The sequence below is a fragment of the Bidens hawaiensis genome, unplaced genomic scaffold, assembly GCF_021521415.1.
Source record: "Bidens hawaiensis isolate Kalapana, Puna unplaced genomic scaffold, B.hawaiensis_p1.1 tig00004357_1, whole genome shotgun sequence".
Lineage (NCBI taxonomy): Eukaryota > Viridiplantae > Streptophyta > Magnoliopsida > Asterales > Asteraceae > Bidens > Bidens hawaiensis.
In genome coordinates, this window is record NW_027491262.1 from 1247468 (window position 1) to 1272332 (window position 24865).

The following is a 24865-nucleotide window of genomic DNA, read 5'->3' on the forward strand; positions in this document are numbered from 1 at the left end:
TAAAGCTTAGTTGTGAGGGTTATCCGGCGCACATCAAGGGCATTTGAAATGAATTATAATGATCGAGAATAAACTAAGAGTAGGATGTTACATGCAGTTAACCTTGATAGGTAAAGGAACTTGATTTATGAGATGAAATGCGCAAAAGTTTAATTTATAACAACTCTTTAAAATAGTTATTAACATATGGAATCTTTACAGATCGTATTCATTAGGACGAAATTCTTAAGATCAAGAGTATATGTTTAAACATAGTTAACGAAAATTTTGATGAGTCGAATTTGGTTAGTTTGAGAAGTTATGAAATTAAAGAGAAGTTAATGTAAAGTTTATAGCTTTTCAAGTTGTGACTTTGAGATGAGATTAATTTGATTTTATAATTAAATATTATAATAATTAGTAAATAATAATTGAAATATTAATGAAAATGCGAAAATGTACGTATTCAAATAAATCGTTAATAGATTAAATTGGGAAGCGGATATTCCCGAATCACCGAGATAGTCCTATTCTAATTAAATCTTTAAAATTAGATAAAATATATGGTAGGTAATTAAAGATATTAAATTAGATTAAATTAGGAATTCGTGAATTCTTTCTTTTTCACAAAATCTTTATAAATAGTAGGAAATAAGTAAATTGAATTATCGATAATTTATTATGAAAAATTTAAATAAACTATGAATATCAAATTAATAGTGAAGATGAGAATGAGATATGAAATATTATAATAAAATAATCACGAGGCTAGAAATGCATGAGCCACCATGACTATTCTAACACTATGAATTAATCATTAAAACGTTTTAAAATTTTCAAAATGTATCAGAAGTCAAAGTAGGGAGTTGAAATATTTACAAACTAACGTTTAGTTTCAAATAACGAACTTAATCAATAAATAAAGTGAGTGATGAGTTTTAATGAAGATTTATCAAAAAGTCAATTTTAATGGTAAAAATTTAATTAATGGAAGATTTAATTTAATAATGAAAATTAAATTTGAATGATGAAAAATGTTGTTTAATATCAATGAAATTTACAATATTTGAATTTTTAATAATAAAGACTTATAAAATGAAAAGTAAGTTGTGAAAAGTACCATGAGGAAAAAGAAGAGGTAATAAAATATTTATAGTTTAAAATTGAGGGTAATGATTGAAATATACTTGATAATTTATTGTTTGAGAATATGGAAATAAATTAGAAAAGATGATTTAAATAATATTTTAACGAATATGAGTTAGTGTAGGATTTCTTGTTTGGTGTATTTTAGTTTGTCTAGATTGGCGGTCGTTTGGTTAACGGAATACAGTAGCAAACTCCTTGTCTATTCTAGTAGTCGTATGGTGATCGTGAGAAGCAGATGGACGACGTTGATTACGATGTTTGATTCTTAGGAAAGACATTCCATGAGAACCAACAATGAAAATGTGTAAAATGACAAGTGATTGGTAGGAATGAGTTGGTATGAAATAATGAGGATGCGTATGTATATGTATATGTATATGTATATGTATATGTATATGAAATCAAACGACGACAACAACAACAATAACAATAACAATAATAATTTAATAATAATATATTAATAATAAAATAATATAAAAAATAATCTTTTAATAATTATCATAATATAAAAATAATAATAATGTGATAATATTTTAATAATAAAAAATAATATTTTAATAATAATCAGAATATTCATAGTAATAATAATACTAAATAAATGTATATAACGAAACCTGGTTCAAATTTGGTAAGCCTGACGAGCTAGGGTGTTATTCTGGCTGAATATCATAGCCGACATACTCCTAACAAAATGTAATGTAACTTGTCTTAGTTAAAAAAAGCAACAAACAACTTCATACTAAATAATATAAAACGAAACCTGGTTCAAGTCTGGTAACCACGACGTGCTAGGTTGATCGTTAACGGCATAACCCAGCTCCTCCTCGTTCGACTCTGAAAATAAATTGTTGAACAATGACATTGTGTTTATATATTATCCGATCAAGAATTGTGTTGTGTGTATGCTTGTTTCACGAGATTGAGCATATGTATATATAATAATAAAAAGTAAAGAGGGAGAGGGAGGAGAGCCGGGCTCCAATAATTCAAAAGGGTCAATATGCCCCGTATAGCTCTATACGGGGCGTATTCTAGTACAATTTGACAGCCTATGATTGCTTAATTTATGCAGGTCTAGACGTCAAATCCCCTAATACACCGCATATAGCGCTATACGCGACGTATTAGGAGGTGTTGGTGGTGTCCCAACACAATCCTATATATATGTAGCACTGTAGCATAAACTTCTAGTGACGAAAGAACAATAAAAAAAACTGATGTAGTTTTGGATAGGCTTTTTGCACATGCCGAATAAAAATCACGCAAGTGGACAAACGGAATTCCAGAAAGTAATGAAACAATTGCAAGGACAAATTAAGTACGTAGTATTTGTCAACAATTTTTTAGCAACTTTTCAAACGACCTCATCAATACACAATATGTTAACCATCTGTAGATTTTGATGCTCTAGGTTTGGTTTGGGATATATATGTATCACCCAAGAATAACATCAATATAGGAAAATTTCAATGAGTCGGATTTGGTTTCATACCTGAGACCTTAAAGATTTAAAATTTTAACCATTATCCCCATGCTGTTGAACAAGGAGACCGATTTACTTAATTAATATTTAGCATTTTGTATATGTCTCTATGTAAAATTTCAATTCTTCTCATATTCAATTTGTTTGTGTACAAGGATTTATAAAATATGCGACCACAAGTTTTTATCGTATAGTAGTCTAATTCTCTGCCTTGTATTTTCGTTCTTCTTCATTCTACGCTTCCGTATGATTATGCGAAAGTACTTTCAAAAGAAGACTTCAGTAGTATCACCAGTGAATACCAATAACTGACGCATTTATAAAACGTTCCATATCTATGGTTGAAACAAAATCAGGCCATATTATTGACACATTTAATTATTCAATAGTCCTATTAGCACAACAGTACTACTACGGTGCACAACTAAGTCTCCCAGCATGTGACTTTAGGTGGAAAATTGTTAAATAAAGTCAATTGTGATAGTCAACGTGGTCAACAAAAGTACAGGGTGATAAGTGACTATTAGTAAAGTTGTTATAAGCTGTGGTATAAGGTTCAGGTGATATGTGATGAAATTGCTAAAGACGAGGGACCATATGTTACTATTTCGAAGATAGTTTGTTAACACCTAGTTAACGGTCGATTTGGGGCTTCGGGTTTATAAAAGCACTAGCTTGAGACCCGTCTATTACACGGGAAGTTCTTGAAAATACAATATTTAATAAATAATCGATATACAAGAAACAATTAAACTATTAAATGCTATTAATACATAGTCGTTATACAATAGTCTTTAAAACATTTTTAAAGTAAAAGATTATTATAAATATCAAATATTTAAAAAAAAACATGAAGTAAATTTTAAATTAACAAATTTTGAAGCATAAATTTTAAAAATGGTAAATATTATTTTACTATTATAAATTTGTTAAATATGGTGAAGTTTAATGTCGAACTAACAAGTGGCAAAATTCATACATTTTTATTAGAGAGTATAGATATAGATATAGATGCATGTAGATTCAATCACTTAGTTTACTGATTTCATTTTCAGTTCCTTCTATAATCATTTTAATTTGTTGTTAATGATAAGAATAATGATCATTTGATCGATGTGTTCAATTCCATTCCAACAACAACAGCATCACCAGTAGCAGCAACATCACCAGTAGCTCCAGTTATAGCACGTCCCACGTCGGCTATTGCATCTTGCGCCGTTTAACGCGTCTGAATTGGCAATGTGTCAGACGTTGGTTAACGCGTCAAAGGTCGATGTACAAGGCCGGTAAACGTGTCTGGCATCACTAACGTGTCCGAAAGCGGTTAACGCGCATTCAAGGTCGGTAAAAATATTATAATGAAACGGATAAATTTGTAATTTATGTGTTTTAGATGGGGGAATATGTAATTGATTTTTTAGTTTTGGTAAATATGTAAGGATTTTAGAAAGTGGAAATATGTAATTGACTTTTTTGTTTGGTTAAATATGTAATTAATCATCTTAGGAATTGGAAATATATAAATGCCCCAATTTTTTTTTTGAACCGCCAACGAATCCTTCAAATGGCCTGCTAGCTAAATTCGTCATATCGGGATACACTCGTGTTTTGATTCGGGGAAAACCCTCACATAAGGCAACGGCCGACACCCGTGAACTCTCGCCCGAAGGCACGACGGCGCGGTTAAATAAACCCCCCTTCGGTTCAAGAACCCAACTCGTAAATGTCACATATTCGTCTAGTCTCTCATGAAACACCAATACTAATAATATAATATGCTAATTAGCGTACGAGGTATAATTTAACATTCTAACAGTTACAATTTTGAATTGCATATTTGCCATTATAAAAATAATGAAAATAAAAGTGTGTTGGTTTTAATTGAATAAAATATATAAATAAAACACTTAAAACATCTAAAAGATAAAAAAAATGATATCACTTATTCACATGCACTGTTCCTTCTTTTTGTCTTCTTTGCCATCTATAAATAGATGAACTACTATATCATCTCATACTAGAGTGAAACCGGTGGAAACCACAAAACAGATCTAAAGGATTTATACCAAGGTAATCTAATATATATTTTTTTAATTATTATTATTATTTTTTTAAAGCCAAATTATTATTTACAACCACCCAAGTGAGGATCGAATTTCCAACCTCCATTTTAAAAGTTTACCACCTTTGCCACCACACCATATGGACTAGCATATCCTCTCTTTTCTTAGTTTTCTTTAGGATGAAAATTTTAATAATTGATAAGAGGATCATCCTGACCAGCTGTGTGGTGTTTGGTTAACATTTTCCAAATTGTTTAATGATGCATAAAAAACCTAATCATGAAATACTTGAGTCATCTCATAACCTTTGCATCCAATATTGAGTCAACATAGTACACTTTTAACCTGGTTTTTCGACCAAAATCTGAAATTTCCTCACCAGTTTATTCTATATTGTGTTGGAGATAATCCCAAACTCGTTAGTTTGTTAATGTTTAGGTAGCCGAGTCCAACGGGTCATGTTTTGATGTAAACATTGTATTTTATTATAATTTATTGAAGTTCTGATTTAAAATATCATAAGTTAAAAACTTTGTTAGTAAAGTTAGTTAAAAATTGTAAATAGTTAATAGGTTGGGCTAATGTTGTAAATTAGTAAGTAATTAAATGATGTGTCGAGTTCATTAGGGAAACGACATGACAATCGGAATATAACCGCCAGTGGGTATAAACATCATCACTGACAACCATTGTAAATCATCTATTCTTCAAGTATTTCATAATAAAAAATCGTTTTGTTTTGTTTTTGCATTGTTTAATTAATTTGATTCGTTTGTTTAATCGATCCTATCAAGAAGGAGCCATCATATTGTAGACTGCTTTTATCTGTTAATGACACTTATATTTTCTTTTTTCACAATCATGAAACATTGCTTGCAGCAAATTCTACTGGTTTTGTTAAATATACGAAAAACTTTGTCAACTTTATATTTTGTTTCTTCATTTTTGTGTAGATGTGTAGAATAAAAAGTTACATAAATATATTTATAGTAAAAGTTTATTTTACAAACCCTGCTCAATTTGATTATTCCGCAACTAGCATGAACTTACAAGAGATTGTCATGTACTAGCTAGTTCATCAGTCTTTCAAAATTTTAAAGTTCATTGGCATGCATTTTAGTTTGAAGTGCTTTAATGGACTCTAATTTCTTTGATGCTTTTATTTTTTTATTTTTATTTATTTATTTATTTATTCTTTGCTAGAGTAGAGGATTTTGAGAAAATTAGCGCATCTTTAAACGCGCAACAATTTTTTTAGTACATCTTTGCATTCTACTGCCTCAAGTAAGGGAACAAACTTTTGGGGGCGTGGCAAGTCCGCTAGTTCAACTAACGGACTCCATGAAAGTAGGAAAAAAAATCAGTCTGAAGCGTCTTGGAAAACGAATAAGTATTTGTAAAAGGCCTTCTTTGTTTGAGTCCGCAACTTCAATAATCAAATTTGTCACCTTAACAAAACAAAAGTTAGTTGAAGTCCGCTACTTGGCATAGGGGACTTACCTAGATGTACTGAAAACACTATTGCTCCCCTAAAAACACTTTGTTTTCCGCTTATTAATCTTCTCACAAATCCTGTGCCCTGAAACATTCTTCATGTTCCTAATTAATTGTTTGCCCCATACAAAAGTTTTGACAGCATTCTTCAAGAAGTTGTATATAAAACACCAAATATACATGGAACACTTGGAGTCTGTAAATGGAATTTAGAATTAAGATAATATTGGTCTTTATTATATGAAAGATAATTGTAAGTTCATCGAAACAGAAGGTAAGCGGGCAACAAGCTGCGCCGCTACCCCCTTTTGAATCGAAGCTAGTTGTAGGCCTAAAGTTGGATCTTTGTGAATAATAATGGTTTGACCACATAATCTTGAGGACCATTGTATGCACTGATTATATTTATATCGGTGGCTCTGCAGGCTCCTAATAACTCCCATATATATGCACTCTTAGCCGATCAAGCAAAGTAACGCATACTTGTAATGGATATCCCATACGGAGCGTGGTTGCCTGAGCTGGTAATAATATCTGCCATGCATCTTTATTTTTGTTTTGAATTGTTTGATGATTAACTATAACTTGTAAACTATATATATATAGGATATCGAAGATCCTCGCGAGTTCATGAACCAGCTTCAACAAACGCGTCCTTATAGTGAGTTAAGGGATTCATTTTCCTCGCCAAGTTTCAAAGGTTACCAGAATCTAGTCACAAGAGATCAATCTATTAACGCAACAATCACTAGCAAAGATTTAGACAAACACGAAAGTTATAAGGATACTAAGGCCAGTTCTTTTGCTCCTATTGTTGGATCCTCATCAAGCACATTCACTATATCATTTGGTGAATTCACCTCACCAACAACTATAAACCAAAATCAACTCCATGGAGGATGCAATTTGGAATACCATGATAGGATGAAACGTAAAGAGGTGATCAATCTAAACGAACTTCTTGGATCCATAGAGCTCCCGAAAAGAGTTTCTGGCGCAAGACGAAACCATAGGCAAGCCCAAGAGCATATCTTGGCCGAAAGGAAGAGAAGGGAGAAGCTAACTCAGCGATTCCTATCTTTGTCTGATCTCCTGCCTGAAATTAAAAAGGTGATAACTTATTGACTGCTCTTCAACCTGAAATTTTATAAAACAATTTATATATTTTATATATTTGTAATGGAACAGCATCGCAAAACAATTCATATATGTGTCGGAATTGGTCGCAAAGGAATTTCCGATGAGGGTTTCAACATGAACATTGCGTCGTAATTGCGTTGGAATGTAATTTTGCATCACAAGCCTATCAGTTTTCTAGTAGAGCATGCACTTATGTTTCATATAAGTCTAAGCTTTACTGCTTTTTTAACACCTACAAAGGCAAAACCAATTTTTTTTATTTATTATTATTCTTGACAAATAAAAAGATCCACCTGCAATAGAGAGGCAGGTAAGTAGGCAATAAGTTGCACTGTTGCCTCCTTTTGAATAGCAAATACAGTTGAAACTAATTATGTCTCATAAATAATATATGTCAGAACATCTAGTAGTAGTTCAAATACAAATAGTGTTGCTAATCTGGTATATTATGTTGGTGATAATTCATAAGACATGCTTTGTGGTTAAAGTTTCAAATGATCATCTAGACTTGGAACATTTTTAATGATCTGTTATTGTAGATGGACAAGGCTACCGTGCTAGAAGATGCAAGTAAATACATTAAACATCTACGAAACCGAGTGAAGGAACTCGAAGACACATCAAATAGTGGAAGAAATGTCATCCAGGAATCAATTACTTCAATGAGGCAATACAAGTTTCATGGTTGTCAAGAACAAGACGCGTCTTCTTTTGAGGAAACAAATTGTAATACAACTTATAATCCTGGAATTAAAGTAAGAATTCTTGGAAACAACGCACTAGTAAGAATTTACTGCGAGAAAAATTCTCTGCTCGCGTTGAAAGCCCTCACCGAAATGGAGAGACTTCAGTTCACCATCATGTGCAATAGCGTTCTTCCAATATATGGGACTGCAGCTCTCATAATCATTATTGCTCAGGTATGTTAGACAACAATCATATACTATAAAACATGACCATTAGATATTATACTTTATGATCATGATCATGATCATCACTACAAGAATATTGTTCTGACCGAAAACTACTACACCGACGACATGTCGTCAGAGAAAAGTTAGCGGATATTTGGCCCTTGTGAGTTGTGAAAGCCTTTACCGAAAACATGCGAATCGGGAGAAGGTAATGTCTTCTAATATTTATTTTCTTTTAATTAATGTTGCTGGTAAAACAAAACGGCATCGATTGAAAAACCCTACGCTGGCGACATGTAACGACACCTAGTCGTGGCTACAAACAAATCTATACAACAAACTCTGTAACGACGACTTACATAACCTATTTCAACGGAAAACGACATGTGTTTGGGAAAACCAGTACCGACAACATGCCATCGGGATAGGCATTCGGGTCAAATGAAAAATCTTGTAGTGTATGTTATATTGGCTAAAAGTTGACTATCATTTACATTAAATTGTGTAGATGAGTGAAGAGTTCATCATGACAGCCAAGGATCTTGTAAAATGCTTGCAGTTATCTCTTTCAAATTTGGTTGACATGTAGTGGATCTGAAGATCTAATCAACAATGGAGTAGTGCAATTACCTAACCTAGCTTTTGGCTCAATTGTTGTTTGTCCCAAGTGTAAGGCGCAACCTAAGAACTAAAAGGGTTTTATTGTATTTGGTATTGTCTTGGCTGGCAAGTTAGGTTAGTCTATATAAACCGAGTTATGGTTAGACATTATAGATTATGAACTAGATACAACCAAGTTAGGGTTCATCAAGATCAAGAGTTAAACCGAGTTAGGGTTTGAGGGGTTTGAGAGTTGTAATCAGTTTTTTTGAGTAATATTTTTTGGTTAATGTAAACGAGAGTTAGTCATTTAATTCGTGTTTGATTATCGATCCAGGACTTGACTAGCTCCTTTTTGTTATATTACGCATTAGAAAATAAATATGATAGATATATCTTTCTATGGCTAGCTAGCAAAAGGGTACTGTGTGTATGTAAAGTTTGAGCTATCTTTTTCATTCTAAAATAAATATGATAGATATACGCTTTGATGGTTCACATCGATCTCTTTTTTCTACCGAATTGTTTTTTGTCACTTTTTCCTAAATCTATATGAAAATGGAAGATAATTAAAATAACTTGTCTAGCTTAATTCAATATATGGTTTTATTTGTGATAGAATTCTTGTCCATTCTTTTCATGTGATTGCCGGCATGGGCCCACGATTTCGTTGGTCACCTATTGCTAATTTGTCGTTAAACGAGTGTTTAATTTTTAATAAAATTATCACCCCGTTTTTTCAACCGTTTTGTCATAGTGGGGCATATGACAGAATTCCCATCAGCAATCATGCCTATAAATTTCTCAACATTGATATCAAAGTAAAAGTGATAACGTGTAAAACTTTTCGTTAATACACAAGGCCACCTTGAATAACGAAAATGAAATGTCGAGTGGCCTTGAAATCTTTGTCTTTGTATTTGATGTCGAGCGATTATTAGTTTAATATTTGAAATGCGAAGTACTTTATTTGAAAGAAATGGAAAGTATTTTATTTGAAAGAAATGTAATATTTATTTGTATTTAATTTGTAATGTGTTCTGGGTTCCCATGGCGAGCCATTTGTGCCAAAATGACTTTTTATAACCTGTTGTGCCTTTGTATTACAAAACCATATTATATATATATATATATATATATATATATATGGGGGTTCAAGCGAAAACTCATCTTAAAGAGAAAACTTAAAATCTTCTAAAAAAGTATTTTTAACTTTTTTTAAAAAAATTTTTTGAAGTTTTTTTTTTCCATTATTCTTATATGTTGTTATTGGTTCAAAAAAAAAACTTGTCGGTAACCTCATCGGTGTAGTGCACATGTGTAATAGTGTACATTGCATATATGCAAAAGTGTTGTATTGCATAGAATACAATACTATTGCACATATTTGATACACACTGTTGTATATATGCAATATAAGATTAATACGCACATCGAATACATACTAGTACGTATGTGTAATACAAAATTAATGCACATGTGCAATACATTGACTTTTGTTTTATTATTATTTTTTTCATATAATACAACACTACTACATATATACAATACACAAATATTGAATATGTGCAATTAAACACTATTGAACTTAAAAATATATAGTAATACACATGTGTAATACAACGGTATCGCACAGTAATACGTATGTGTATTACAACAGTTTTTTTTTGTAATTTTTAATTTTTCGAGTGAAGGATAAGAAATTATAAGAATAATGGCAAAAACAAAATTTTGAAAATATTTTTTTATTTTTAATTAAAAATAATTTTTTAGGAGTTTTTAAGTTTTCTCTTTAAAGATGAGTTTTCTCTTGATACTCTTCCTATATATATATGTGTGTATTTAACACTAAAACAATTTGTTATAACCTAATATGACATCTTTTAACAAAATAAATCGAATAAAGACATTACAAGGCTAGTTGATATATATGGCCAATTGGGAAAATTATAAGCGATTTGACATAAATCTGTTGGTAACTACATATCATACCCTTTAGCCGACGCACTTGCTTCGAGAAGGCAAAAACTTTTGAGTCAAAGACGAAATTTTTTTTGGCCTTAAGTAAAAGGAGTATTTTGTTGGGATTAACAATTTAATTTTGATATGGGCTTACTTGTTTATAATTTGGGTTGTGTAAAAAACTTTTATATAGAAAAGAATTAAACATGTCTCAAGTGAGGCTAGAACACACAACCTTTTGGTTATGAGTAATACTCATTTGTCATTAGACCAAGCTAGTGGTTATGTAATTGTGCTTAAACATTAAATATACATATTGTTTTTAATAAAAATACATATAATTTTTTTCAAAAAAAAAAAATTTCGGGCCTAGCGGAGTGTCGGCATGTGGCCGTCGACCACACTGCCACCCCCAAGGGCCGGCCCTGGCCAACGGTAATTATGTCTTATTTATTAACAACTAGAGTTTTGGCGATGGAAAAATCCAAGCATTGTCATTTCTAAGCGTTGGTAAGTCAACATGAATTTAGTCTTCGGTTACATGTGTTATTGTCCAAAACTAAAACAAAAAATAAATAAATATAAAAATTGAGGTGGACCAATGGGGCAGCGTCTGCTGGTAAAACTTGAGCGTTAGTAAAACCCGACTGTAGTCGATCCCGGGTATTGAGGCGGCGAGTCTAAGCAAATTCAGCCGGTTTTCGTCGGTTTCGTAATGTTTGTCACGGTATCGGAACTAAAACAAACGCAGTGAGCCTACGCAAATTCAGACAACTTTGACACGTTTATTAAGGTACTAGAAGTAAAATAAACAAATAAAATATAAAAGAAAAACAAAATTGGCATCCAGTCAGTTTTCTTTACGTTAGTTATAAGCTGAAACTAGAAAAAGAAAAAAAATTAAACCAAAAATCTGTTTAAAGAAAGAAGGTCAAGAAAACAATATATGTGTGTGTGTTCGAATAAAGGAGTTCTCTGCAACAAAAAATGAAGTACCAAGAAATTTAGCATTATGTGCGCCTCGAACGTGCATAGTTTCTTCTAATTTCCCAAACCCTTTACAAAACAACTGACACACCAAAATATCACAATTAGTTAAGCATCAAAATAATTTACATAAAAACAAAACAAAGCTAATAAAAAAAAGTGACACCAAACCTCTTATTTATACTATATTTATAATGTAATATATACCACAATAGGGCCGAGTTTAAGATCATGAATCATGCAAACAAACTATTCAAACAAATGAATCACATAATTGTTTCATGAAGGTGTAAAATCAAAAATCAAATAAGGAAGCCATAGTGTTGAAATTAAAACTGGTTTAGCCGTGTAAAATCTTGGTTCTTCGTCAGAATATATTGCCTGACGGCCTGACCCTTCGGAATCTCGTGTACTACTGTAATCGGCCCACTTTTCTTTTCTTTTATTTCTTGACCCATTGATTTTTCAGCCCACCTGATTGGGTTTTCAGCCCACTAGTTCATTTAAGCCCATTATTGCCTTTAAATTTCTTTTTCTTTTGAAGCCCATAAAATAGTCTCTCACTCAACCAACAAATGGCATATTTTTTCCTTAAAACAGACTGAATCTCAAATGATTCAGTTGTTACATTATTCAAGTCTTTCCAATATTCATTGCCATCCATCGTGACACTTCCACACCTACAAAAAGGGTAACACTCATTCAATGTAGACTTAGGTTTACCAAAACAACTATTTCACGAAATAACAAGATACGCCTATAGTAGCTGATAAATGATATATATGGTGAATTTTACGTATTTTAAATGCTATGGACGTTCCTAAAAATGCAACTAACAAGGTTTAGCCTAACATAGTGTCGGAAATGAAAATAAACAGATAAATAAACATGGTCATGTCGAAAACTGGAAAGACAAAACCCTAAAAGTGGGTCTAATCTTCGATTCTCGAACGGATTTACTACCCAAAATCTTCAATACCCCACCAAGTTTGATGTTTTTCTTTTATAACTGTTAGAAGGTAAAACAGTCGTGGTCCTAGTTTTTACCATCAAATTCATTACACAATTGTGAAATTAGACTTTTACCACATCGAGATGCAACATTTATGACATAACATGAACGATATCGTGACTATTTCTCTCAATGTCGTTGGTCAATATTCTTCATTTCTTGTATCTATATTACATCTTGATCAAATCATATGTGTATATTGAATAATAGTCACAACAATTGTTCTTGACTACAACCTACATATACATAACGAAGCAGCTTGATTAATAACAATATACCGCATCAACAAGTGGTGTTATGATGATCGCTGACAATCTAACCTAATTGACAGGACTTTTGAAAATTTTACATTATTGGCCCCTACACTATAGTAATACATAATTATAAATTAATAACAATAGTTTAGTTAAACTATTTCTAATAATAACCTCCCTACTTTATTTTCTTTTTTCTTTTCGCTTTATTTTTTTGGTGGTTTTGCAGATATTACAATGATTTCTAGCTTCTTTCCCTCTCTCCAGAAATCAATTGAAATGATTATACAACACCAGAACACAAGTTTACTTCTAAATAGGGATGTTCACGAGCCGAGCCCGAGTCGAGTCAGGGTGTTTTCGAGCTCGGGCTCGAAATTAAACGGGGGTAACTTAGTTAGGCTCTAGCTTGAATTTGAAGTTAAACGAACTTAAGATCGAGCCAATAAGCCGAGCCATGACTCGAGCCGAGCCAGAGTTGAGTTTGGCTCGATTACAAAAATGATCCAAATCAGCTCAGGATGTTTCAAATCAACTTTTTATAGCTAGTTTTGATCGAGCTTTTTTCGAACGATCCACGAGCCCGAGCTTCGAGCATCGAACTTTTCGAACCGCCCCACAATAAAGCGTTGGGCCTTAACTTTTCATAATAAAGTTATTATTTTTTTAATCCAACTATGAAAAGGCACCACATGAGTAATAAAAAAATGTGGAAAAAAATCTAGTTTGGATGCTCACATTTGAATGAAGGGTAACAAATAACAGAATTGAGTTGGTCTTTAATTAATACAGAATTGAGTTGGTCTTTAATTAATACAGACATGATCTGGTTAGGGATGTTCTGTGTGATGTTCTTAAACGGGCAGGGATTTCTGCTAAAAAGGAGGCCCCTGTTAACTTTCTCACAGATCCTATTGAATGGAGGTCTACTTTACGACCAGCTGATATTCTTGTGTTCGGGTGGGCAGGGGGGAAACACGCCTGTGTGGATCTTACAGGAGTGTCTCCTCTTGTTGGGCTCAGGGACCGTGTGTTTGTTGTGGGTCAGGCTGCGTTGAAGGCTGAATCGGGCAAAGTTGTTAAACACGGGAAAGCTTGTTTAGATAATCAACATGTCTTTCTACCATTTGCCTTTGATACATTTGGTTTTCTGGCTCCAGAGGCTGTGAAATTTTTGAGTAGGGTTCAGCGCGTCGTACACGGAACCTCTTCAGCTTCTAGGTCTCAAAGCTTCGTTTTTAGCAGGATTGGCTTTGTTGTTCAAAATGGGGTTGCGGCGCAGCTTGTTGCCCGTTTGCCTGCCACTTTATTGTAATCGTTTTATAGTAAATTATATAAAACTTCGATTATTTGTAGCCGTCATAAATGACATAAAAAGGTTGATGAAAACTTATGATGTAATTAATTTGATTTATAAATATCTAATGAAGTTCCTTTTTTAGAAACTTCATTGTTTTATTTCTACCTTTATTCTACTATGATTTGTTTCCTATTTCTTCTACTATGATTTGATAGGTAATTGTTTTCTACGACCTTCGATCCAACATGTTTTGAATCCGTCCCGTTTTCTTCACCTAAACGAATTAATATTTCCGACTACCAATCTACAATTGAGTTTTCATTATTAATGGAAGAGGTTTCATTAAAAACGATAAGATGACCTGCAACGCATAAATTGTACACCCATTCATGGCTTAGGTGGAGGTCGCATGCCAGGTGTGGTGTTGATGGCCTGAGGCGTGTCCGCCCTTGATCCCCCATTTGTTGGTGCATGCGGTCTACGGATGAAAAATTGGTTTATTTTTCTCACATAATACATAACTAAATAAAAAGTAGTTTACATACGGAAAAATAAAATGGTATTTGTTGAAGGTAAAAATGTGTATGAGTAAAATATTATTTGTCATGCTAACTAGTTCTGCATTAATGTAAACGGTCTAAGTCAAATATGTAGGACCCAGGAAATCACAATTCAACCAAACAATCAAGAACATAACAAAGAAGAACTACGACAACAAGGGATTAACCCAAAACACAAACTTTATTGATCGAACAAGACACGATACAAATGTTTATATCGAGCATCTATTTATAGTGTTCCTTATGACGGTTAATTAACCACCTCTGGCGGTTATAACTACCATGACGGTTATATAATACCTGGTAGTTATATAACTAACTTTATAACCGCCTGATATTCACATCAAGACCCTCTAACTTACAAATGTTGCATAAAGAACCCTAAACTATACTTTGTACCAATTACAAAATTGCCCCGCAACATTTAATCAAACTTGATCACACAATTAAGGCCAACATTCACCCCCCTAATTGTTGGTCCAAGTTTGAGTCTTCTTCACTTGGTCTTGATCCTTCTTGTCTTGTATCCTAATGGTTCTGTAAATGGCTTCCTTCTCACTCTTCGTTTTTCTTGTGAACACCTTGTGCAACCCTCGACCAAAACGCTCTCTGATCGGATTCCCTTCAGCCTCCTGCTGAACTTCGGTTCTCCCCGGTTAGATTGCATGTGGAATTGCTACTGCCATTTATTAAAAAACACCGAACGCCACTCGGTCACCCCCGAACCATTGTCTTCCTGTGTTTCTAATACCTTTGGATTCAAGCTGCTCTTTGCACGCCTCCTGCGTGATTAGGACAAAACACTGGGATTCCAACCATCCTCAATGATGATCTATTTCCCAAACCTAAATCCAAACACATCCCTACACATCAATACCCGCGGCCTCCTGTCGCTTTTGATGTCGTTACACACCGTTGTCGTTTCTTGGCTTCCATCGATGACCACTGAGTAAGCCTCTGCCTACCCTGATTCGGTTCTAACGAACGAACCTCCGTCGTTCCCACCGCTGCTGCATCTTTTCCTCCAGATCTCACCGCAGCCGCCACAATGTGTCACACCCGACTCGTTAAACTTTGACCCAATTATAACCGTCACCGAACTATCACAGCCAACCTATTCTTCTTAATTGTTTTGCCCTAACACCAAAATTGTTTGATGTACAAGACTCGCAACGAATCTCGCCACTCGGTTTTCTGTTTTTCAAGAACTCAGTAACCGCCACTGAATTCTTGATTGATGATTGAATATAATGATCTTGATCTTTGAACCTTCTTAATTTTTCCCAAACTTAAAATTCCGGTAACCGTTCTTTCTTCTTGAACCCTAATGACTTCTTACCCGCATTACAGGCAACACCTTGCCTTTCCTAGCGGTCTCATCCAGTGTCATGCCCAGTTCACTCTTGAAAGAATCCTCATCAACCAAATCACCCTGGTTGAACACCTCTCGACCTGTCGCCAAACTTTCGCCCCGCCGATCTCTTAACACCACCGGATTTTGCATCATGGGAAACTTCATATTGATTAGAAAAACATGGCTCTGATACCAATATAGGACCCAGGAGATCACGATTCAACCAAACAATCAAGAACATAACAAAGGAAAACAATGACAACAAGGGATTAACCCGAAACACAAACTTTATCGATCGAACAAGACACGATACAAATGTTTACATCGAGCATCTATTTATAGTGTTCCTTATGGAGGTTAATTAACCACCTCTGGCGGTTATAACTACCATGGCGGTTATATAACTACCTGATATTCACATCAAGACCCTCTAACTTACAAATGTTGCATAAAGAACCCTAAACTATACTTTGTACTAATTGCAAAATTGCCTCCGCAACATTTAATCAAACTTGATCGCACAATTAAGGCCAACAGGCCTGAGGCGTGTCCGCCCTTGATCCCCCATTTGTTAGTGCATACGGTCTACGGATGAAAAATTGGTTTATTTTTCTCACATAATATATAACTAAATAAAAAGTAGTTTGCATACGGAAAAATAATATGGTATTGTTGAAGGTAAAAATGTGTATGAGTAAAATATTATTTTTCATGCTAACTAGTTCTGTATTAATGTAAACGGTCTAAGTCAAATGAATAAGTGCAAGGGTATAGAATAAACACAATATAAATAAACTTTGTATATATGTGACATAATTACAGAAATTGTCCTTTATCTTTCACCCAAATTTCACTCGTTGTCCCTAATCTTCAAAATTGATCTTTTTTGTCCTTTACGTTTCAAAATCTAACAGCGTTTGTCCTTTTCGCCTAACCTGGTTAAAAATTCTCGTTACGTCAGGTCATGTGCATTGCACATGAGGGCAAGTTGGTCATTTCATCTGTTTATTTAAAAAATAATTAAAATTAACCCATCTCTCTCTCTCTCCTAGGATCTGACATCTTCATCTTCTCCGTTCCCCCAATCTTCTCAATTCTCTAACCTTAAACACCATAGCCTCAACCCCTGCAAAAATGTCCAAACCCATCAATCTGCTCATGATTTACGATGTCATCCTCATCACCCGTCTCAAACCCAACTGTTGACGACGCCGGCGACCACCACATCGGCTGATTCCGGCCACCTACTTCTAGGAAACCATGTCCGCAACCAAAACCAGATGTGGTTCTCGGCCCTAAAGATTAATTGCTAGGGTTTGTATTAATTTAGGTTTAATTGGTTGAAAGTAAGCATGTGTTGATGCTTAATTGTTGCTGCTGGAAAGCTCACTGTAAAGATTGAGCTCAAAACTGGTTTATCAAGTTATTTTTTAAAGTATTTTTGGAAGTGATAATCTGATTATTATGTGTTATTGCTGTTTAATTTAGTCTCACATAATAATGATATTTGGTTTTTCACATGTTTTACTTTGTTGCAGCAAGACGATGTTGAGTATAAAAATCGGGTATATTTCACTTGTTAAAGGTTAAAATTCCACACACACCTTCTGATCTGCTTCAATTCCAGAGTGGCCGGAGAAGACGGTGGTGGCCAGCGGTGGTGGTCGCCGGAAAGCTTGGTAGTGGCTATGGAGGAAGAAGAAGGGGGAGAGAGATAAATAATATAAATATATATTATATATTAATTGTTTTTCTTTATTTATTAAAATATTTTTTTAATTTAAGAGGTGAAATGACTAATTTGCCCTCATGTGCAAGGTACATGACCTGACTTAACGAGAATTTTTAACCGGGTTAGACGAAAAGGACAAACACTGTTGGATTTAGATTCGTAAAGGACAAAAAAGATCAATTTTAAATATCAAGTACAACGAGTGAAATTTGTGTGGAAGATAAAAGACAATTTCTGTAATTCTAATTCTGTCTATATATGCACACAACTATGTTATGCTAATAATTAATATTGTCATAAATGTACATAGTTTAGGGCTCACGGTCTTTCTTGGAGCTAGAGTTTGGTTTTACTTATAAATGCATGAGACTACAATCACAACAGCCTCATACGTCAGAAGCAATTTTAGCAGCAGTTGAAGAGATCTGAAGTTTTTAATTAAGGTAGGCAATCTTCTCTCCTTTTCCCTTAACCTTTCTTTCTGCAAATCTATGGTTATAAGAGAAGATATGAAACATATCATATGTGTTTGAACAAAAACCCTAATTTCATTGTAAGAAATTAGTTGATTAGAACTAGTACTGGATTCAATTATATTCACCCTCAAGGTGATTTGGATAGCTAGTTATAATAACCTTCTTTCATGATTTAGTTAATACTTTTGCTGAAATTCATGATTTTAGACTTCCAAAATGTTGAGATATATTGGATTTGTAAAATCTATGTATGTACTCTTTCATTAAATCATATTATAATTTAGAGAACCATTTTGCCCAGATTAGTTTTCAATTTTCGGATCTAAAAGTTGGGAAAGTGGATTAGGATAGATGTCTGATGAAATTTATCTTTTTTTGAATATTTCTGGATTTTTTTTAAAATAGATTACTTTATTGCATGTGGTCTAATCAAACACAGTTTGGGTTTCATTTCCAGTTTCTGGTCAATTTAATCATATTTTGTGTTACTCAATTGGTTGTTACAATTATGTCAAAATCACAAAAAATTGCCAAATATTGTTATAAACTGGATTGAGTTATTAATTTTATATGCATGATCTGGAAGCTTTATTTTGTTGCAATATCTGAAGTTAATTTGCATCTGCGTTTATAAATGAAATATTAAGCGTAAAGTGGTTTAAAAAATATTTCAAGTCCATGTAATTTTATGTCTGAAATCAAAAGAAGATTCATATACCAACCAACCAAACATAAATCAAAACAACTTTATCTATAAGGAAATGCATGTAATGGTCCTGAATTCGAACATCGAAACATATCCAATTTTCTTAGACTCATAGTAAGCTTGTTCATCTTATAAACCTCATGTCAATAGGTGTTGATTCTGCTGTTCTCTTAGCTTATAATACTTCCTAATTTGAACATATGAGATGAAATTCTGGAACACAACTAATCACTTGCTTAAAGAATCACATTCTTTGGCACAATCTCATGCACTGAGGACAATCAGCTTTGCAATCAGGATTTAAAAGACTTTACATTTGCTAAACCGTATGTAAACAATATTAATTATTTACATATTTTTAGTCTTGATATTTTGAATTGTTAAACACTAGTTTGGTACTTAAATACTAATAGCTTTTAGCTTTGCTTAAAATGCTACATAATCAAATTAAAGCATTGGGCTTAGGTTCTATGAGGCGAAGATTTTTGGTGTTGCTTAGATTGTCGTATACAAATTTTTTACCGTTTAGTATTCGTAAGAGAATTGTGTTTTTAGCTAGATATCCTTCGAGTCATATATCATTACATTATAATCATGTTTTCGCATGCAAGATGAATTGAGATTAATATTGTAGATGAATAACTAGATGAAATTTTCTGTAGAAATTAAACTCATGAATCATGTCAATACCCTTCTAACTAACAGGATTAGATAAATCACGGATTGTGCTGGGTTAGTGGCCTTCCAAGTTATCATAAGAAACCAAGCTAGATAATATTATAGGAAAAGAACAATTATAATCATAAAAATTATCAATTGGGCGGGTTGGATATGTACCTAAAGAGTTTCGTTGTCTAGCTTGCAGGCCTTTACGCTTCGTCGTACTTCAAATAATTTTAGCAAGATACGGAAAACCACACTTATAATGGATAACCCATCCATGACATGGGTGCCAGAGCTGGTAAGAATTGCTAGACCTTGATTTGAAATGACTGGTGATGTATCTTTTCAAAGGAGTTGTAGATTAATTCCATGGGAGATTATTTATATTTATATGTGTCATATGATTACTTAATTAGAGTTCATAGTCATGCTGATTTTTGGGTTATACATACCAAGTAATTAAACGCTTTAGTACTCATATTACCTTAAAATATCCGAACTCAAGGTCAACAACTTTAGGAGAAAAAGGTTAATTAGTTGGTATATTTATCAATTTGAAAAGAATTAGTTGATTACTATAGTTGTTGGGTTAATGATATGTAGAATAATACGTAGATATCATTCTCTCTTGAAATGCACAAAGATTCTCAGACAAAAATAAAAACGTTAACTATAATAATATAGGGTTGCTAAACAACAACTGATCAAAACAAAAACAAAGATTTTGCTAAATAACTAAAAAGAAGGCTATATACAATTACCCATTTAAAAGAAACTAAAGGTCAAGTTACACCGTTTCAAGATAAAAAGCTGTTGGCATGGATTATCATCAACAAGAATTGATTGTAAGCTAGTGGAAGAAACTACTATGTTTAATTAATAAGAAGATATTTTCTAAGTTTGATATGTGCTGACGTCTTGTATTCGATCAAAGCTGATATTGTAAACATAATTTATGGTTAGCCACAAGATGCATCATTCTTTTGATTAGTTTATCTTTTTCAGACAATGGTGATATTTTAGGATTAGCGAGTGGTTTATGATTTATCTAAATAATTTTAGCACGTAATTTAAAGTTTTTGTAATCCTATGCATTTTGCTACCCGTGTTAGCGAACTAATGCAAGCACGGCAATTTCTTTTGGAGTTCGCTAGCATAAGAAGTGAATTGTCTATGAGTACAAAAACTTCCCAAAAACACCCGGAAATACTTGGTTAAATCCTAATTTAGAAAAACAAAATCATTGGACCGGCTGATCAAACCGGGATTCGGTCCACCGACTAGTCGGGCTATGTAGATCGTTCGGCTTCTAGAAAACCGGCCGGTTCGAATAGGTTCACTGGTCCGATCAGGAAACCGGACCGGTTGAAATGGTTTATTATGAAAAAAAAAAATTTTTGAAAAATCTTTTTTTCAGCCTTAATCGTCGTTTTTGGGAGAAAAGTTGTTCGGCCGGTCCAACCAATTGAGCCGGTGAATGCTTGCTCGTCCTGTTCGCTATTTGATTCGGTTCTGAAAACATTGATTAAAACTATGTTTTTGCTTGTAATTGCTTCTCAATTTATATAAATGATTGAACCGTCTTCAAAATTCATATTTTCTAGACAGTAAAAAAGGTCAACATAATACACCAATTCCATTTTTTTATATACAATAACTTTGTGCATAGTAGATATGATTGCTTGATGGCCATCACTGCATGATTTGTGGAATAAACTAACGAACTTTACAAATCAACTAAAAAAGTTTGCCTTGATCCGTTTGAATATGTTCTATATATATAACGTCATAAACTATTATATCGTTTAATTTTGTGTTAATATGTTATATACTTACCTTAATTCAACAAACACGTGACATCAGGAAATGGAAGGGCCTGGTAATCACCTGAAACATCAACAAACACGCCCTTATTATAATGACTTGGTGGATTCATTTTCTTCCCAAAGCTTCAAACGTTGTCCGAATGTGGTCGCATCAAGCCAGTCTACTCATATAGCAACAACTAATAGTGAAATAGGCAAACAAGATCATAAGGCATCTAATATTACCAACACTTTTGCTTCAAGCCAAGCTCCATCACCCAATACTTTCACTATATCTTTCAAAAACCCTACAAGAGCATGCCATGATGCTGTGATGCCTGAAGAGGAGGCAAGTCTAAATGAGTTTCTTCAATCCATTGATAGTACCACAAGGTTGCAAAGAACAAGAAGAAACGAGAGACAAAGTCAAGAACATGTCTTAGCAGAGAGGAAGAGAAGAGAGAAGCTGGCCGAACGCTTCCTTTCTTTGTCTACTCTTCTTCCAGGAATTAAAAAGGTACTAACATGCTATTGCTCTTTTATATGATCCACGAGAATACGAGATCATTAAAACAAGCAGAATAACAAGGGATTAACCCTAAACACAAGTTTGTATTAAACCGAACTAGACACACTTTCTGTTCACATCGACATCCTTAATTATTTATAACAATATGAATAACGGTTATTTAAACCCGTCGGTTGTATAACTACTGTGGTTATATAACTACCTATTGGTTATTTAACCAATCAACTAACTAATGTTGGTTGATGGTAACTACCATATATAGCTACCTAGCACCGTTACATATTACATAAAGACAATTTGACAAAACATAATTGCATAAAATACTCTAAATTTTATTTGAACTTGATCAAACAATTAAGGCAAGCAGCTTTATAGTTTTAATGTAGAAAGCACGCTATAGATAGAGTATAGAGGTAATATTAAGAATCCAAAACCTCATCTCTCTTATAAGATATACCCTAAGCTTAAACAACATTAAACATAGTTGTGCAAGGTGAATGACTTAATTATACCCCTAATGTTAAGGGGCTGTTTGGAATTCCTTATTTTCACCTCCTTAACTTATTAGCATATCTTCTCATATAATAAGGAAACTCAAACACTTTTTTTTAACTTATCACAAGTCATAAGTTAAGGAGGTAAAAATAAGGAATCCCAAACACCCCCTAAACTAAAAACCATGTTCCCATTTAGGATTGGTCTCAGGTTCAAATTTGTTTCTACTGATTTACTACTATATATTGGTTAGCATTGCTGAGTCCCGTGAGTTTTTTTATAACAGGTTCCCATGTTACAAAAAAAAAAAAGACCAAAACTCGGGATTATATGTTATGTACATACGTGATTAGAAATCTGGCATAATGGATTTACGTAACGCAAACTTTATTATAGATTAACTTTAGATTAATGACCATCTCATTTTGCACGTTTTCTAATTATCTATTGTTGTAGATGGATAAGGCTACTGTGTTAGAAGATGCCAGGAGGTACATAATACAACTTCAAACCCGGGTTAAGGAACTAGAAGAAACATCACTCAAGGGAAAAGATGTTATTCAGGAATCAGGAATCAAGCTTTGTGGTGTTCATGAAGATGTTGCTTCTTCTTCTGATGACACAAATTATTTACCTAGTACCAGCACTTTCATTCCTAAGATCAAAGCAAGAGTTTCAGGAAGCAAAATGCTAGTGAGAATCTATTGCATGGAAAGCTCATCAATAATATTATTGAAAACGGTGGCGGAGATGAACAGACTTCATGTTACCATCGATTGTTGTAGCGTTGTTCCTTTTGGCACTGATCATCTAATTACCATCACTGCTCAGGTATGTGAGTATATAGTTCTAATGGAAAACCTAATGAAGATGTTACAGTTAGAATTGCTACTTTATGTTTAGTTTATGTTTTGTTAGGAAACCAATCTTATAGATGAATTGTAACGTTTATTTTTAAAAATACTTAGCTATAGAACTAGATCATGTCCCAATGGGACATCCTGACAACCGTACATCAAAAAGACATGAGGAGAGTTCAAATCCTATTTGACTTTTTTATGTATTTAATTTTCTATTTTAACTACAAATTTCCAACAAAAGTAAAATACTATGAATCTATGATAACACAACTAATTATATTTCTAATGTTTTCATATGGTTTTCCATGAAAATAATAAAAATAATTGATAAATGTTTTTTTTATAGTTAGCAACAATTAGTCAACGAAAAATCGTATTGTCACTATTTTGTTACAGTACTGTAGCAAATCAGGGATAGTTTATTTATTTTTTTTTTAATTTATCGGAAATTTGTTATAATTACACGTAGTAGTAAATTTTTGTAGGAAGATGAGCTATTTTCTAGTAATGAGTATTATATATTTGAATTATGCATGCACTAGCCAACAATAACATTAGTGAGGCAAATGACCAAGTTAAGATAGATCAAGTAAAACTCATTATTCCACTAATGACTTCATGTTCTTAGGGCAAAAAGTATTTTATATTAAAAGATGTTCAACAATAATTTCCTTGTTGATTTACAGATGAGTGATGAGATGGTTATAACAGCGAAATATCTTGTGAAATGCTTGATGTCAACTCTTAGAGATTTCCATTGACACCCACGTACATGTTAACTTGAAGAGATCTTGGAGAGGAGCGAAGGTGAAGTGATACACTTAACTTCTTTTTTTCTTTGTATCATTTGTCTAGCACATGTTGTGATAATCTCCTATTTTGAAATGGGTTTTCACTTGTAGCTCTAGGTTTTCACATAATTACGGCCACCCCCCTAATTGCTAAAACACCGACTCATACGCCGCGTATAGAGCTATACGCGGCGTATGAGTCGGTGTTTTAGCAATTAGGGGGGTGGCCGTAATTATTATACGCGACGTATGAGTCGGTGTTTCTAGAAAACACCACAAATTTTGTCTTATTATGTTTTTTTTATTTTATTTTTTTCTTTGTTATTTTGTTATTATTATTGTTATTTATCATTAATTATTATCATTAAATATTAGGCATCTAGGTGGTGTCTATATAGTAGGCATGGGGTAGTATAGTAATCGGTGCCTAGACAAATTTCAAATCGTCAGATAACAAAACTAAACCAGTCACATAATCTCTGTCCTAACATGTACAACTATGTCCTAACATGTACTAAGTAAAGATAAAACGAAACCTGGTTTAAGTCCAACTGACC

The 24865-nt window shown here is 33.3% G+C and overlaps 2 protein-coding genes across 2 annotated transcripts; both read left to right on the top strand.

The window, feature by feature from the left end:
• Positions 1 to 6656: 6656 nt before the first annotated feature.
• Positions 6657 to 8847, top strand: LOC143626318 (transcription factor bHLH18-like). The gene is made up of 4 exons (XM_077096450.1): positions 6657 to 6692; positions 6775 to 7278; positions 7848 to 8228; positions 8731 to 8847. The coding sequence occupies exons 1-4, from the start codon at positions 6657 to 6659 to the stop codon at positions 8809 to 8811; spliced, it is 1002 nt and encodes a 333-aa protein (XP_076952565.1). The 3' UTR covers positions 8812 to 8847.
• An 11195-nt stretch (positions 8848 to 20042) lies between these two features.
• On the top strand, positions 20043 to 24342 carry LOC143626319 (transcription factor bHLH18-like). The gene is made up of 4 exons (XM_077096451.1): positions 20043 to 20126; positions 21692 to 22150; positions 23114 to 23488; positions 24204 to 24342. Exons 1-4 carry the CDS (start codon positions 20091 to 20093, stop codon positions 24276 to 24278), a joined length of 945 nt encoding a protein of 314 aa, XP_076952566.1. The 5' UTR covers positions 20043 to 20090; the 3' UTR covers positions 24279 to 24342.
• Positions 24343 to 24865: the final 523 nt, after the last annotated feature.

Excerpts from the sequence above, each read along its gene's own strand:
- LOC143626319 (XM_077096451.1), top strand. The coding sequence starts at position 20,091 with ATGGATAACCCATCCATGACATGGGTGCCAGAGCTG. Across the intron at positions 20,127-21,691 it reads TGACATGGGTGCCAGAGCTG|GAAATGGAAGGGCCTGGTAA; the intron begins GTAAGAATTGCT and ends ACGTGACATCAG. Across the intron at positions 23,489-24,203 it reads TAATTACCATCACTGCTCAG|ATGAGTGATGAGATGGTTAT; the intron begins GTATGTGAGTAT and ends GTTGATTTACAG.
- LOC143626318 (XM_077096450.1), top strand. The coding sequence starts at position 6,657 with ATGGATATCCCATACGGAGCGTGGTTGCCTGAGCTG. Across the intron at positions 6,693-6,774 it reads GAGCGTGGTTGCCTGAGCTG|GATATCGAAGATCCTCGCGA; the intron begins GTAATAATATCT and ends ATATATATATAG. Across the intron at positions 8,229-8,730 it reads TCATAATCATTATTGCTCAG|ATGAGTGAAGAGTTCATCAT; the intron begins GTATGTTAGACA and ends TAAATTGTGTAG.